Source organism: Trachypithecus francoisi, unplaced genomic scaffold (genome assembly GCF_009764315.1).
Source record: "Trachypithecus francoisi isolate TF-2019V2 unplaced genomic scaffold, Tfra_2.0 Lachesis_group10, whole genome shotgun sequence".
In the NCBI taxonomy this organism is placed as follows: Eukaryota; Metazoa; Chordata; class Mammalia; order Primates; family Cercopithecidae; genus Trachypithecus; species Trachypithecus francoisi.
Window position 1 is genome coordinate 78019339 of NW_022681455.1, and position 15233 is coordinate 78034571.

At 41.2% G+C, this 15233-nt stretch overlaps 1 protein-coding gene across 2 annotated transcripts in view; it reads right to left on the bottom strand.

Moving 5' to 3' along the window:
• LOC117087533 (acyl-coenzyme A synthetase ACSM2B, mitochondrial) overlaps nucleotides 1-15233 on the bottom strand; it is a 37100-nt gene that overhangs the window by 9461 nt on the left and 12406 nt on the right. For both annotated transcript variants that reach the window (XM_033217836.1, XM_033217837.1), the window contains exons 3-9: nucleotides 14330-14540; nucleotides 9814-10021; nucleotides 8036-8179; nucleotides 6396-6549; nucleotides 2685-2764; nucleotides 2353-2476; nucleotides 688-768 (exon numbers count right to left, since the gene is read on the bottom strand). In XM_033217836.1, coding sequence (XP_033073727.1) covers nucleotides 688-768; nucleotides 2353-2476; nucleotides 2685-2764; nucleotides 6396-6549; nucleotides 8036-8179; nucleotides 9814-10021; nucleotides 14330-14540 — 1002 coding nt within the window. The remainder of the gene's footprint in view (nucleotides 1-687; nucleotides 769-2352; nucleotides 2477-2684; nucleotides 2765-6395; nucleotides 6550-8035; nucleotides 8180-9813; nucleotides 10022-14329; nucleotides 14541-15233) is intronic.

Here is a 15233-nt window from a genome sequence, read left to right on the forward strand (position 1 = left end):
ATAGGAATGAATTAAGATACTAAGAAAGGGGCTTAGCAAATGGTTATCATAGTGAATATCATGGCAAGTAACTGGATATGACACTGAATAGAGTCTAAGTTACACTTTAGATATACAAAACTATACACATAACACAGATACACAAACACAAATTCTAGTTCTCAAAAAACAATAAAACCTTAGCTACAATGCATTCATTGTAGTGTATTTTTACTAGTGAAAACTGGGACATCATCCCTTGATCCAATAAAAGGCATAAACAGCGGTGGATACCCACTATTTACTACTATATCATCATTAAAAATCATGCTGCAGGTTGGCATTAATTGAACTGAAAAGATCATTACCTAAATTGTTAAATGATAAAAGCAAGTTACAAAATGTTATGTCAAGATTCACCCCTAGTTTTGTTTTTAAAGCATATATACTTGCGTACTGTCTAGCTAATTTGCTAGATATTCAAAGTGGGTCCTTCTGGATGGTAACAATATAAATCATTTCCCCTTTTCCTCCTTCCTTCCCTCACTCTCTCCTTCCCCCTAACCTCCCTCCCTCCCTCCCTTTTTCCTTATATTATCTTAATATCAGTACTTTCTATTATTTTGACTCAGTAAACAATGGAATACATAAATTACTGAAAATCAGTGTTTCCCCTAACTTCCTCCCTCCTTAGTGTCCCAAGCAAACCTGTACATCATAATGGCGAGCAGCTATTCCCATGTATCCTGGTTTGATTTTCATTGTCTTGGAAACTACGCAAGTTAATCCCTGTGGAAAGAAGCAGACAGATCAGCAAACCTCGGGAGGAGGTACAAGGTCATACAAAAAGAAAAAGTTTCTGTAGAGCAGGTCCTGAACTTGGCCTACACTTGGGGGCTCGTCCCGCTCCTCATTCCCTGGCTGTCTCCCCATTACTGGAACCACAATCCTAGGGGCTTTGCCAAATTGTTTGTTCAGTAAGCAGTCCAACTACCACTCCCCAGGAAGAGGACCTAACAGTCACAGTATAATCTCTTTTAGGGGGAGCCAGATTTTTATATGACACTATGGATACTCAAAGTCCTTTCAAACTATATGGAATCACCAATATGCAATTTATAAGGCCTGAAATATACTGACTTTTGTTTTTATTCTGAATTTTCATGGGTATATAGGTGTATGTATTTATGGGATATATGAAATGCTTTGATACAGGCATGCAATTTAAAATAATCACATCATGAAGAATGAGGTATCCATTTCCTCAAGCAGTAAAATATACTTTTAAATTATCTCCCATGGCAGCACCAGTTCTGCTTGAACCCTGAAATGAATGTTCCCAACAGAATAAGAGATGAATGGTGGATGCCTCACTGACAGAGACACAGATTGTCATTTTCTCAGATGTAGCCTGGACGCCAGATATCACAGTGATCCATCTTTTCCCACCACCCACTGTGCTGAAAAGGGCAAGTTGATCGACCCACCTCAGAAGAGAGGCTGCTGAGTGATTAAGATCATGGGAGTCTGAGTGTCCTTGTAAGCATATCCTAAACAAGTCCTCCTCTGAATGGTTGGAGGCCCCTGCCAGGGTATGCTTGCCACAACTCCATTGTCCTTATTCATATTTGCAGAACTCTTCCTGGCTCTTTCATACCACAGAGCTGCCATCAACCCTCTGCAGAAGTTCTTCCAAGGGTACTCATTAGCCAAAGAAGGATGCAGGGTAAGAGAGTGGAGAGGAAAAGGCAAGAAGTGCTGAGAGTTACAAGTAAGAGGCACTGGAAAAAGGAGAGAAAGAGTTGAGGGAAAGTAGTCCCCATGTAGTTTGGATAAGTAAAACAGTATAGAGTAGCATAAATTCATATTGTGCACATGAGACCTCAAGAGTTCCAAGAAGATATCTCAGGAAGTACAGTGAAGCCGTGGTGTGTTCTTCTTCCCATTCCTCACTTCAGTCTAAGCAGCTTTGTACAGTGCTTGACATGTTTGATAAACTTTGGTCTCTGCTAAAATGTTTCCCTATCACAGAGGACCTTTCTGACTACCATATCTGATTTACCAACTTCTCACCCCATCTCATCTACTTTACTTTTTCCATCGCATTTCTCACCACCTGCCGTGCTAGATAGTTCTTACTTTATTGTCTCTCTCCCCAAATCTCACTGGAATGTAATCTCCCAGAAAACAGGAGCTTTGCCTGTTTTGTTCTGTGCTGAATTTTCAATCCCCAGTACCTGTCCCTTCATGGAGGCTCAATAAATATTTCTCAAATAAATGAATGATAAATGGTGGCTAACATTTTTCAGTGTCAAAGAGACTTTTGAAGCCCAAAAAGTGCATCCAGCCCATGGTTCCCCTGGGAGCAGATACCGTTTCTGTCTGGCCATAGAATTCTCGGATGTCCAGTCCAGTCTGGGCCCTCCAGTTCTCCAGAGTTTCTGGAAGAAGGGACTCCCCTCCAGTGAGGCAGTTCTGTAGATGGGGGAACTTGTAACTGAAGAAGAGAAATAACAGTTTCCCCTCAGCCTCCCTGGAACCAAAGTCCACCTAGGCCTAGACCTGGTTTCTGGGTGCTTTGATGATGCAAATGGCTTCATGGGGTTATCTGTGTGCAAGACATTCAGATAGATAGGCATGCATGTATGTGAGGGAGTCAGGGGGATAGGGCCAGACTCTCTTACCAATCCTCAAAGCCCCATCACCTGGAAAGATCCTGCTGTAGCAACATCCGGTAAACAAGGGGGGCACCAATCATGTTCTTGATTGGGTAGCTGGAGAGCGTCTGGGAGAAGAGAACCAGGGGAGACATTGGTCACCAGGTCAGATGCCAACTTATGGCTATGCACAGTGGTTACAGTTGTGAGCTATGGAGTTGTAGAGGTTTGGATTAAAATGCTAGCTTGTTTACTATGTCTATTTCAGGTCAAATGAGCCCCACAATTCTTATGCACCCTGAAAACACAAATAACAGGGAAATGAATACATATTATGGTAGTGGAAAAAGTCTAAGACTATTTTGAAACCTTTTTGTCAAATCCTGGATGTTTGTTCCTGCCAGTTTAAGACTTGCCCTCATTAACACAACCCTAGGAGTATATCACCCCCTAGCAACTAAGGGAAGATCAGCTGCCTGAGCATAGCAGCTGTCTTGGTTAAGTCCCTTAACCTTCTGTAGCCAACTTTATAATAGTTTGTTTCCAACCTTATTTTCCCAAAAATATTTTTGGGATATATTTTAGCTATAAAAGGTCTTTGAAAAGCTAAAGACGTTAGACATTTATGTCTATAGACATTTCAAAACAAGTGCTACAAAAAGACCTAGGACTGAATACTTGCCTTGTCCTGTGTTATCTCATTTAATTTTCACAATAGCCTCATAGAGTGTGTACTATCATCCTCATGATTCAGAGTGGAAACCCATGATGCACAAGGTTAAGTAGCTGCTCCAAGGTCACCTAGTCAGCAAGTAGTGGGATCATTATTTGCAGCATGTATTCCTGTCATATAATACCATCTCCATCCCATGCTTTTCTTCATGCAGAATGTAATAGAGTATTGTCTTAGTCTGTTTTCTGTTGCTGTAACTGAGTACCCAAGACTGAGTAATTTATGAAGAAAAGAAAGTTATTTCTTGCAATTCTAGGGGCTGGAGAGTCCAAGGTCAAGAAGCTGCATCTGGTGAGAGCCTTCTTGCTGATGGGGACTCAGGGCATCACATGGCAAAGGGGCTCATGAGACAGAGCAAAACTGGCTTTTTATATAACAGACCCACTCTTCAAAACTAACCCACTAACATGATAACCCGTTAATCTATTAATCCCTCATGAGACCCAATCATCTCTTAAAGGCCCTACCTCTTAATACTGTGCCACTGGGGATTGAGTTTGTTGATAAAAGGAGCCAAACTCTGTAAAATATTTGAAGAGATTTATTCTGAGCCAAACATGAGCGACCATGGCTGTGACACAGCCCTCAGGAGGTCCTGAGAACACGTGCCCAAAGTGGTCAGGATGCACCTTGGTTTTATACATTTTAGGGAGACATGAGACTTCAATCAAGCACATTTAAAAAATACATTGGTTTGGCCCAGAAGGGTGGGATAACTTGAAGTGGGGTATTCCAGCTTATAGGTAGATTTAAATTTTTTCTGATTGACAATTGGTTGAGTTTATTTAAAGACCTGGGATCAATAGAAAGGAATGCCTTGGTTAAAATAAAGAATTACGGAGACCCAAGGTCTTATTTGCAGAGGAAGCTTTTAGGTACTGGCACTAGGCGTTAGAGAGAATAGGTTGTAAAATGGGTTGTTTTTTTTTTTTTTAATCAGACTTAAAGTCTGTATTGATGTTAATACCAGAGAGGTATAATGAGGCATGTCCCACTCTCACTTCCTGTCATGGCCTGAAACAGTCTCTCAGGTTAAATTTTTAAAAGAACCCTGGCTGAGGAGGAAGGTCATTCAGATGGTTGGGGGTGGTGGGACCTTAGGATTTTATTTTTGGTTTACAAGTTTCATCATGAGTTTTGAAGGGCACAAATATTCAAACCATGGCAATGGTTTAAGCAAAATGTCTAGAAAAAATGACAAATGTGAATATCATGCAATCATTTCCTTCAGATGCTCTTGGTAAACAGATATAAGCTATGAAAGTGATGCCATATTCCTTATTGCTTTGCCTTACTAGAAGCTCAACTTGCAACTACATACTCATTTGCTATATTTCTCCTTAATTTCCTTAGTCTTTCCCCCCATACCTCCAACTTATATTTTCCTAATGGACTTTATAATTTTGCTTCTGTTTTCATTTTTTTTTTTTTGATGATGAAACTTAATAAGAGCCAGTTCAAATCCTTTTGGGAAGGACACAGAGTAAGAATTTCTTTAAAATAGAGAATGATAGTATCATTTGAAGATAATTTCCTAAGAAAATTCAGACCACACCTGACTTTTTGACTTTTGAAGATGTCATCTATGCCTTAGCTTGAATCTTTGTTGCAGCCAAATAGATGTCTGGATGGGCCATCAGAGATCTGGGGGCATGGCAGGGAAATAACCCAATCCCTCTATCATAGAGTCCAACATAGGGTGTATCTTTGTAAGCAAAGTGAGGTCATTTTTATTGCTTTGTTGCTACAGGATAATGCATAGCTGCAGTTTGTGGGTCTTACCTAATGGCTGTACCATCAAGTTCTATAGGAAAAAATTCCATTTATTCTTCTGAGTTGCTTCTAGAAAATCATCTTAAATTGGAAATAACCCAATGTTCATTAACAATAGGATGGGGGAAATTTTTGATAGATTCACAGAATGAAATACTACGCAGCCAGTTAAAGAACAAACATCTGATACCCACAATACGTGGACTAATCTCACAGAGAATATTTTGAGTAAAAGAAGCCAAATGCAAAAGATTATATATAATGTGGTTCCATTTACATGAAATGCAAGAAGAGATAAAATTAATCTATGGTGATAGAGATCAAACGAATGATTAAGTTATGGGGTGTAGACACTGTCAGAGAAGGCGTATGAACACCTGCAGTGGTAGGAATGTTTCATGTCTTGATCTAGTGGTGTTTACATGGGTGTCTGATATTAAAGCTCCAACTCTCAACTTGATGGTATTTGGAGGCGGGGCTTTTAGGGGTAATTATACAAGGTAATGAAACAGGTGCCCCAATGGTAGCATGAATGTCTTTATTTTTAAAAAGGAAGAGATACCAGCACTGTCTTTCTCAACCATGTGAGAACAGAGCAATAAGGCAGCCATAAGCCAGAAAGAGGGCCTCCCCAGGAATCCAATTATGCTGGCACCCTGATCTCAGACTTACAGCCTCCAGAGCTATAATAAGTAAATATCTGTTATTTAAGCCACCTAGACTATGGTATTTTATTATAGTAGCCCAAGCTGACTGAGACAGTATCTTAACATAGGTAAATTATTTTCAAACTGTACACTTAGGATAGTGGCACTCTATGTACTTTACCTTCAGTTTGTATTTTATGCTGCAAATAAAAAAGGAAATGAAATGTGTGCGCGCACACACACACACACACGAGGGAGATGGCATCCTCTCCAATACTCCAGCTTTCCCTTTTACATGTGGTTCATCAGCATCTATCTGATAGGTGACACCAGCAGACGAGCCCATTGCAGTTGTTGAGTGAACAAATGACCTACAATGTCTTTCTCCTGAACATACTGCTTTCATCTATCTATGTGTCTGTCTCCTTCCCCAGAACATGAGCTCCATGAGGTCAGCGATCATTTCCATCTTGCTTACTGAACACTGTTCACCACATGGCAGGGGTTTAGCAAAAATTAAATAAGTTGAAACAAACTACAATAAATTGAAGTGTGCAAACCTCGGGCTCACTCTGAATAACTGGTGCAAACAGGATCCTCTCTTACCTTTAGAATAATCAGTGGGTCAAATGTTGGCAAGAGATGAACAAATGTGCATGCTCCTAATGCCCAAGTTTCCAAAAGTGAGGTTATAATGTTCAGTATCCAACCTGTGTCTGATATGGTCCACATTACATCAGAGCCTTGCAGGCCTGTCCAACTGAAAACACAGACAAAACACATGTACATATAGGTGGGTGCATGCTGACCTTAGGATGTGTGGGACACTAAGGTGTAGGGGAGGAAAGAGAGGTGTGTGCACAGAGGTGTGTGTGTATCTGCCTGCAGGTTTACAGGCATATGTCTAAGTATAAATAGGAAGGGGGAAGAAAAGTTGTTCTATCCACACATCCTGCATCAACAGGAGATGAATGTTCAGAAGGTGGGACCCCAGTTGACATGACTTAATATATAATTGGGTCTCATTCTCATTTTACCTCCAAAACTTAGTACAGTTTGTGGCATGCATGTGGTAACCACCCAGGAAAATTTTACTAACACAAGGCATCTGCATGACAAATATTCTGACAGATGCCTTGTCAAGTTCAAGTTTGGCTGAATAGAACTTTGCTTCTCTTTTCTTCAAGTACTGCAAATTGCCCGTACAGCTGATGGTCTTGCACTAAGTAAACTTGTCAGTTTTCTCTCTTCATGGAAGAACAAAAGATTTAGACCTTTCTTAAAGCAAGAATGATGTAGGCTAGACATGAACAACTTCCTTGTGACTGGGAACTGCCATAGTGTATCTTCTTTCCTGAAGATGATTAATGCTTTCAGCTCTGTAGGGAAATTAGGTCATAGTATAAGACTTCTCTAAGTCTCACTTTATATCTGTGAAAAATGAGATCACTACCAAATTTTTTGGGGGAAGGGGAATTTCATATTTTAGTTACATTTAAGTAATTTATCCCCTATCTTTTAGAAACTGCGTTTTACTGCAGCTCTTCTATTGTATAATTTTTATTAACTTATTTAATTTGCTGTCACTATGTTCCATAGATGGAACATTTACACTTTCCATTTTTTGCATTATTATATTTTCCCATTCTAATAACAAAATTAACATGGAAGGAGGGATCTACTAAAAAAATTCTGATGATTTATAGATATCATTGTGTGAAGACCTTGGCACAGTGTTTCATGATTCCACAAATGGGATTAATGTAGCAGTGGAAAAAAAAAGCCCAACTATGAGGTCTGTGACCCAGAAATCCTGAGATCTTTGTTCGCAAATTTATGCAATTATATCTTCCACTTCAATGAATTTGCAAAGTAATTTTCCACTGACAAAAACTGCCCTCTTGGAACGTGGACAGTATCAAAGCAAATTGCCAGCACCCCAAACAACAACATAGAGATCAGTCTGGGGAAATGCACATAAGCCTTTTGCTAATTATTCACCCTGCTAGGCACATGGCTCAACACCTGGAAGAAGTTTTGAGACCCTGTGTTATCTAAAAGATGTGTCCCATTGGAGATCAGTGGATACCCAGCATGTGAAGCCATGTCCTCTTTAGCTTTCCTTCTGAATTTTCTTTCTCAGAACCACAAGGTGGTAGCCCAGCCCAGGAGCACTGAATTTGAACTCAGAAAAGTCTTCATGCCTCGTCATACAATTCTCTGTAGAGAGAAAGAGCTCAGCTTACCCAGCATCTATCTTGGCCTTGAGGCCCAGGCTTGAGTGGGAATGTTCTGCCATCTTGGGAAGACCACTGGTCCCACTAGTGAAGTAGATGGCAACTGGTTCATGGCTTCCAGTCTCCACGCATCGATGAGTGGTGGATGCCTCGCTGACAGAGACAGAGATTGTCATTTTCTCAGATCTAGCCTGGACACCAGATATCACAGTGACCCATCTTTTCCCACCACCCACTGTGCTGAAAAAGGCAAGCTGATCGAACCACCTCAGAAGAGAGGCTGATGAGTGATTAATATCATGGGAGTCAGAGTCAATCAGAGTTGGGTTTGAAAACCACTCAAGTTTGGCACTTTGTTATCAATGCAACCCTAAAGTAGTTATTTAACTTCCCTGTGTCTCACTTTATATCTGCAGAAAGTGAGATCAAGTCTAATAGAGTTACTGAGAAAGTTAACTCTACCACCAAAGAAATGAGCAACTTTCTTAGCAAGAACTCAATAAATGCTAATCTAATTGTTGTGAAGAGCCCTGGCATGACACCAAGTGGATGGGAGGTGTGGAATTATTATGAGTTTTCCAAGTACTTTCTTGGCACTCTCTTCTATTCCCTGGAAGCACCTACACATCTCTTGGACATCTCCGGTGTCCTGATTTTGAGCCTTTAAAAGCAGGCATTGGCCAGGCATGGTGGCTCACACCTGTAATCCTAGCACTTCAGGAGGCCGAGACAGGCGAATCACGAGGTCAGGAGATCGAGATCATCCTGGCTAACACGGTGAAATCCCATCTGTACTAAAAATACAAAAAATTAGCCGGGCATGGTGGTGGGCGCCTGTAGTCCCAGCTACTCAGGAGACTGAGGCAGGAGAATGGCATGAGCCCGGGAGGCGTAGCTTGCAGTGAGCTGAGATCATGCTACTGCACTCTAGCCTGGGCAACAGAGTGAGAGTCCATCTAAAAAAAAAAAAAAAAGCAGGCATCATGTTATTTATTTCTATGACATCTACCTTAAAGACTATGGCATTAGAAAGGAAAAGCTGAAGTTATCCCTTCAAGTTTCCAATCATATGTGCCCCTAATAGGGGGATTTCAGACATGTGACAGAGAAAATCATTAATCCAGCCAATCATGCTATCAACTTTTGGAAGGACACATGGAGAGACCTCTGCCCTTCATCCACCTCTCTTAGAGATACAGAAGGTGGGAAGAAGAGTCTAGAAACTCGGTGTATCAGCCATCTCTTGGGTTTTCCCTCATGACCTTGGCCTCACCCCTGATTTGAGTCATAGTTCCAGTGAATAGTTCTGGGTGGGTTTCAACCCACTTGGTGTTAACACCATGTTGTTTCCAGTGTGCACCACAAGTGATTCACTTTGTGCCCCATAGTTTCTCTGTTTTACCATAGCATGGAACTCTGAGCCACTCTTCATGCATGAGTGTGCAGCCCAGCGTGTGGAGGCCATAACATCCCCAGGACAACCCTCAACCTGTGGGGGTCAGATGCTGTTGGGTCAATGCTTTTCAGTCCTTTAGAGGACAATCCTGGGAGGCATTATATGTGCTGCTCAGAAGGTCCAGGCAGATCAAGCCCCATTTAGTCTTTGCAATGACTTGAAAAAAAAGAAAACAAAAAACCCTTGCATTAGCTTTTATTTCTTCCCAGCTTCACTATTCCTAGTCCCATGCTCTGCTTCCTGCACCTCCTCAATAAAGCACTTGCACCTAAGTGCTTGGCTCTGTTTCCAGTTTTAGTTAAAACCCAGGCTGAGACACGTAGATACTCACTTTAATAGTTTCTTGAAGTTCAGCCACCCATCCGAGCTTTTCTCAGACACCAGTAACTTAATTCTCAGAGAAGGGCATTTAGATGCCACTGTGTCCACTTCTTGGATGACTTCATCCCCAGCAACGATAGCCTTGGCCTTAGACATCTGCAACCTATACAGTATGTCGGTGGATTTCATCTGGATGGTTCCAGGCGTAAAGACGAGACCTAAAGAAGCCAACAGTTTAGAGAATTGGAAAGGATGGTTTTCTTTGTCCGTAGAGAAGCCTGATATAAACATCAAGCAGGGAGAAAGTGTGGAAGGAGAGGATGGGGAAGTAATGACCAATGGAGAGTGTCAACAAAAAAGAGGACTAAGGAATAGGGAGTGAATTTAACCTAGGATTCCCTGCGTTGTCAGAGTCTTAAGGGCCCTACTGAGACAAAGAAAAGAAATGGAATTGCTAATATCACACTTTTGACAGTCTAAGACACATACAATTCTCCTCACCCATTCTCACCCCTCAAAAAAAATTTTCTACAGGAGTTTGCTGTATTCAAAACTCTTATATGATAACTAAAGAATCATGAAGAAAGGCACTAGGAATTCTCCATGGTCTTGAAACACCAGTAGCTCTAGGTCCTGGCTATTTCTTTCAACCCTGGGACACTAAACGCATTTTTCTTACATGAGAGTACCTTCAGTTTTACATATACATGCACACACAAAGTATAGTTGTATATATTTATTGGGTACCAAGTGGTATTACAATTTTTGAAGACAATGTGAGATGATTAAATTAAGCAAATTAACATATCCCTCACCTCAAGTATTTAACATTTTTTTGTGATGAGAATATTAGAAATTTTTGCTCTTAATGATACTGAAATTTACAGTACTCAATTATTAGCTATATTTAGCATGCTGTACAATTTATCTTTAAAAATCAGACTTATTCCTTGCACATAACTGAGGTTTTATACCCCATGATTATCACCTTCCTAAATTCTTGTTCTTCGTTACTATCTTAATGAGACTCCTTTGATTTTTAAAATCTTCTGTAGAATAACTAGACTTAGGGTCAGGCATGGTGGCTCATGCCTGTAATCCTAGCACTTTGGGAGGCCAAGGAAGGTGAATTATTAGAGGTCAAGAGTTCAAGACCAGCCTGGTCAACGTGGCGAAACCCCAGCTTTACTAAAAATACAAAAATTTTCTGGGCTTGGTGGCACACGCCTGTAATCCCAGCTACTCTGGAGGCTGAGGCAGAAGGATTGCTTGAACCTGGGAGGCAAAGGTTGCAGTGAGCCAAAATCGCACCACTGTACTCCAGGCTGGACTACAGAGGGAGACTCCATCAAAAAAAAAAAAAAAGAAAGAAAAGAAAGAAAGAAAAAGAAACAAAGGAAGAAAGGAAGAAAGAAAAGAAAAGAAAGAAAAGAAAAACTACACAGGTTTCATTTTTTATGAAGCTTAAATCACATGCCCCTCCTGTTAAATAGCTTTTAATCTTAGCTCACTTTCTTCCCACTCTCAACACTTTGGGATTCTCACTGCACACCTGTAAATATCCTCGAATGTTTCTCTACCACGGTGGTCATATTGAATCAGACACAGAACAATAGACACAACTTTTCCTCTGGGTTCTCCTTTCTGTCTGGCTATAATTTCAGTATGTCACCTTTCTTTCTGACTTGTTCTCTCTTTCTATGGGCTTCCGAGTTCCTGCAATTGGTTTGGTTGCCTCTGATAGTTTCTAATTCCTGGCTGCATTTATGTCTTTCTCTTTACCCACTCTCATGCTCAGTCCATTGTCCTCAGAATATGGGGTGGATGGGAATTTTTAGTTGGGGTTAGGCTGTGTGCAAACAGAGGTGGAAAAGGCAGTTTGTGAAGGAGGTTGCTGGAGTTTCTTGAGGTTCTTTTTTATACCACTGTACTTCTCATCCTTTTAATGTAAAAGTTGCTGATTCTCAAATTTCTGTCTCCACCTCAGATTTTAGACCCTTAAATTCAATTTGTCATCACTTCTGGAGCATCACATGGACATCCCGGACTCAACATGCCCAAATTGAACTTGTCATCTTTTCCTAACACACCCATATCTCTTTCTATATCTGTGTTCTTCATTCCAGTGAAAAACAGCACCATCCACCCACTTGCTGAAATGTCTGTGACTTCTCTCTCTCTCCCTCGTGTCTTCCTTGAAAAACCCTGTTATTAGTTCCCCTCAATTGCCTGTTAAATCCACTTATCTCCATCTCTACTACCCCGACCAAATTGAAGCCATCACCATTCCTTCACCTCTTATTGGAGATTTCCAATCCCACTATTGCCTTCTTCATCCCATTCCCTATTGAACATCCAGTATGACCATCCAGAGGATGATCATGTCACTCAATGCATCAATGGTTGAGTGTCACTCAATCCATCAATCATTTCCCATTCACCACTGGATAAATGTCTACAACTCTTACCATGGCCCACAAGGCACTGCCAATTTAGCACCTGGCCACCTTTACATGTTCATTCTATTGCCAGTACTTTCTTTTTATGGCCTGGACTTTAGGCACACAGATATCCTTTTAGATTCTTTTGTAATTTTCAAGCTTCCCTCCCCTGTGACTTTGAAAATGCCTTTGCAAAAATTATGACACTGAGGGAAATCTGACATAGCTGACTTCATCTTGTTTCCAACCTCACAAGCTATCTGTCTTTGCTCATTCCTGGACATAGTTCAAGCTAACTATGGGAGGAATTCAGCTTTAACTTTAAAATAAAAATGATAATAGCTCCTTCCTGAAACTAACTACCTCCATGCTTGGAGACTGAAACTGCCTTTGGAAAAATAACAAATTGGTCACAAGGCTAGAATTATAGTTCAGGAGTCATGGAGCCAGAGGTCACAAGATTTGTAACCTCCCCAATTTCTCCTATAGATTACATCACTATGGTAAAACCTAAGACTGATGTTTGAGGTGTTCTTCAGACCTTGCATTCTGATGGACCCGCTTGTACTACCCAGACCAGTAACTGATACCAAGAAACTAACTCAACCAGTTCTGTGATCTCTAAGAAGTTGACTCAATACAAGAAGACAGCTTGAACCCATGTTTTCATCCCCAGCCAAACCTATCAGCATTTCCTATTCCCTAGCCCCCTGCATGCCAAAGCATCCTTGAAAAACTCTGGTCTCTGATTTCCTGGGGAGGGGGATTTGAGAAACATCCTCCATCCTTCAGCTTGGCTGTCTATGCAATTATTAAACTCTTCTCTACTGCAACTCCTACTGTTTTCAGTGTTTGGCTTTTCTGGGCAGAAATCATCAGATGATTACATCTTCACATATGCTGTTCCCTTTGCTTGGCACAACCCTCTTTATCTCTTGGCAAAATCCTACTCATCCTGCAGATCTCAGCTCAAATATCACTTCCCTGGAGACTTTGTTACTCCTTATATTGGTTAATTCAAGTCTTCTTTTAGACCAGTATTGGCAAACTTTTTCTGCAAAGGGCCAAATAGTAAAGATTTTAGGTTTTATGGCTCAGACACTCTCTTGTTCCAACTACTCAAGTTACCATTATAGTGCAAATGCAGCCACATATAATATGGAAACAGGTGGGCATAGCTGTGTTACAATAAAACTTCATTTACTAAAACAAGCTGTGGGCAGGATTTGGCCTGCAGGTCACAGTCTGCCAAATTTGTTTTTATAGATTTTAATAGAATTTGTTTGGACAAACGGAGGCAAGATGGCGCAGTTCCGGGTTCTTCACTGTCAACTTTCCCGCGCCCGGGAAAGACACGGGTCGACTGCGCAGGCGCAACCCGACCTCCGACGGAGAGAAACCGGAACCCGCCTAGCCACGCCTACCGCCCCGCCCCCGCCCCGCCTATGACCCGCCCACTGCCCTCCCACTCCCGGGCCGGGACATAAAAGCCGCTCCCGGCGGGTGCGCGGAGCGAACTTCCTCGGCCCCTCTTAGTCTACGCGGGATTCAGGAACCTCGTCCGAGAACGCCGGAGCGAGCTTCCTTGGCCCCTGCTCCTGTGTGGACCTGGGAACCTCGCCCCAGAACGCCGGAGCGACTTCGTCGGCCTCCACCGCCGGAGGCCGGTGAACCTCGCCCCTCCCTCACATTTGGTTTGTAAATAAAGGTTTTTTTGCCTTGCCTACTTGCCTTTTCTCTGGCATTTGCTCTGGGGGTCGCATTAAAGCCAATCAGAATTCTCATGCCACTTATCATAATTCTGATTAAATATTTCTATGTGCAGTTAATAGTTCAAGAGCTTTCTCCAAAGGTCTGTAAGTCCCATGAATATGTAAATTATGTCGTTGTAGTTGTTCACTCTGCATAAGTGCTTGGCACATAGTTTGCTTAAATAAGTGGAAGAAGGGAGATGTCTTTCTTCATATGAGAGAGGACAGCATGCTCCAAGGAGGGGACTTCTTTTGGGAGAGGTGGCTGCATTTCTTTGCTATCAGTTTTCTTCACAAGGAAGACAGTTCTCTGTCAAGGTTGTCAGTTACCAACCTGCTCGAATGCAGCCCAGGATCACCAGCCACCACTCAGGCACTCGGGGCAGCACCACTGCCACACGGTCCCCACGCTGCAAGCCACAGGCTCCCGAGAGGACGTTGGCTGCCTGCTGGCTGATTTCATTCAATTCTCTGAAATTCCATATCAATTCCTTCCCCTTCCCATTCACCCACCACAGGGCTGGGGTTGGGGGTCGCTTGCCAGCCTGAAGAAAGAGAAGCCCTGTTGATTAGGCGGCACTGGTACACAAGCAGGTAGGATAAATTCCAAGTCTTGGGATTGCCAAGTTGGTGCTTAGTAAGCTTTTTTATCTCAGCACCTCCATAAAGTCTTAAAAAGTATTGAAAACCCTAAAGAGTTGTTATTTATGTGAGTTATATCTATCAATATCTACCATAGTAGATATTAAAACAGAATTTTTATAAACGCATGCTTTCAGAAATAATAGTAATAAACCCATTATATATTAGCATGCATAATTTTTTATAATGATAAAGTATACTTTTCAAAATGAAAAAATAATGAGGAAAGTGGCATTATTTTATTTATGTATTGCATCTATTTATTCTTCAATTTCCTTTAATGTTTTAGGAGAATAATATTGGATCCTCTCATCTGCTTCTGCATTCACTCTGTTGTGAGTACCAACATGTACCTTCTGGAAAATGCTATTGTATACTCATGAAAGAATTAGAATAAAAAGGCAAATATCGCTTTAGGTTTATTTATATATTTATCTCTATTTATTTATTTTTTAAATTTTGTGGTAAAAATACATATAACATTTCCAATTTTAACTATTTTTAAGTGTATGGTTCAGTGTCATTAAGTACATTCTCATTGTTATGCAACAATCACCACCATCGATCTCCAGAACTTTTTCATCATCCAAAATGAA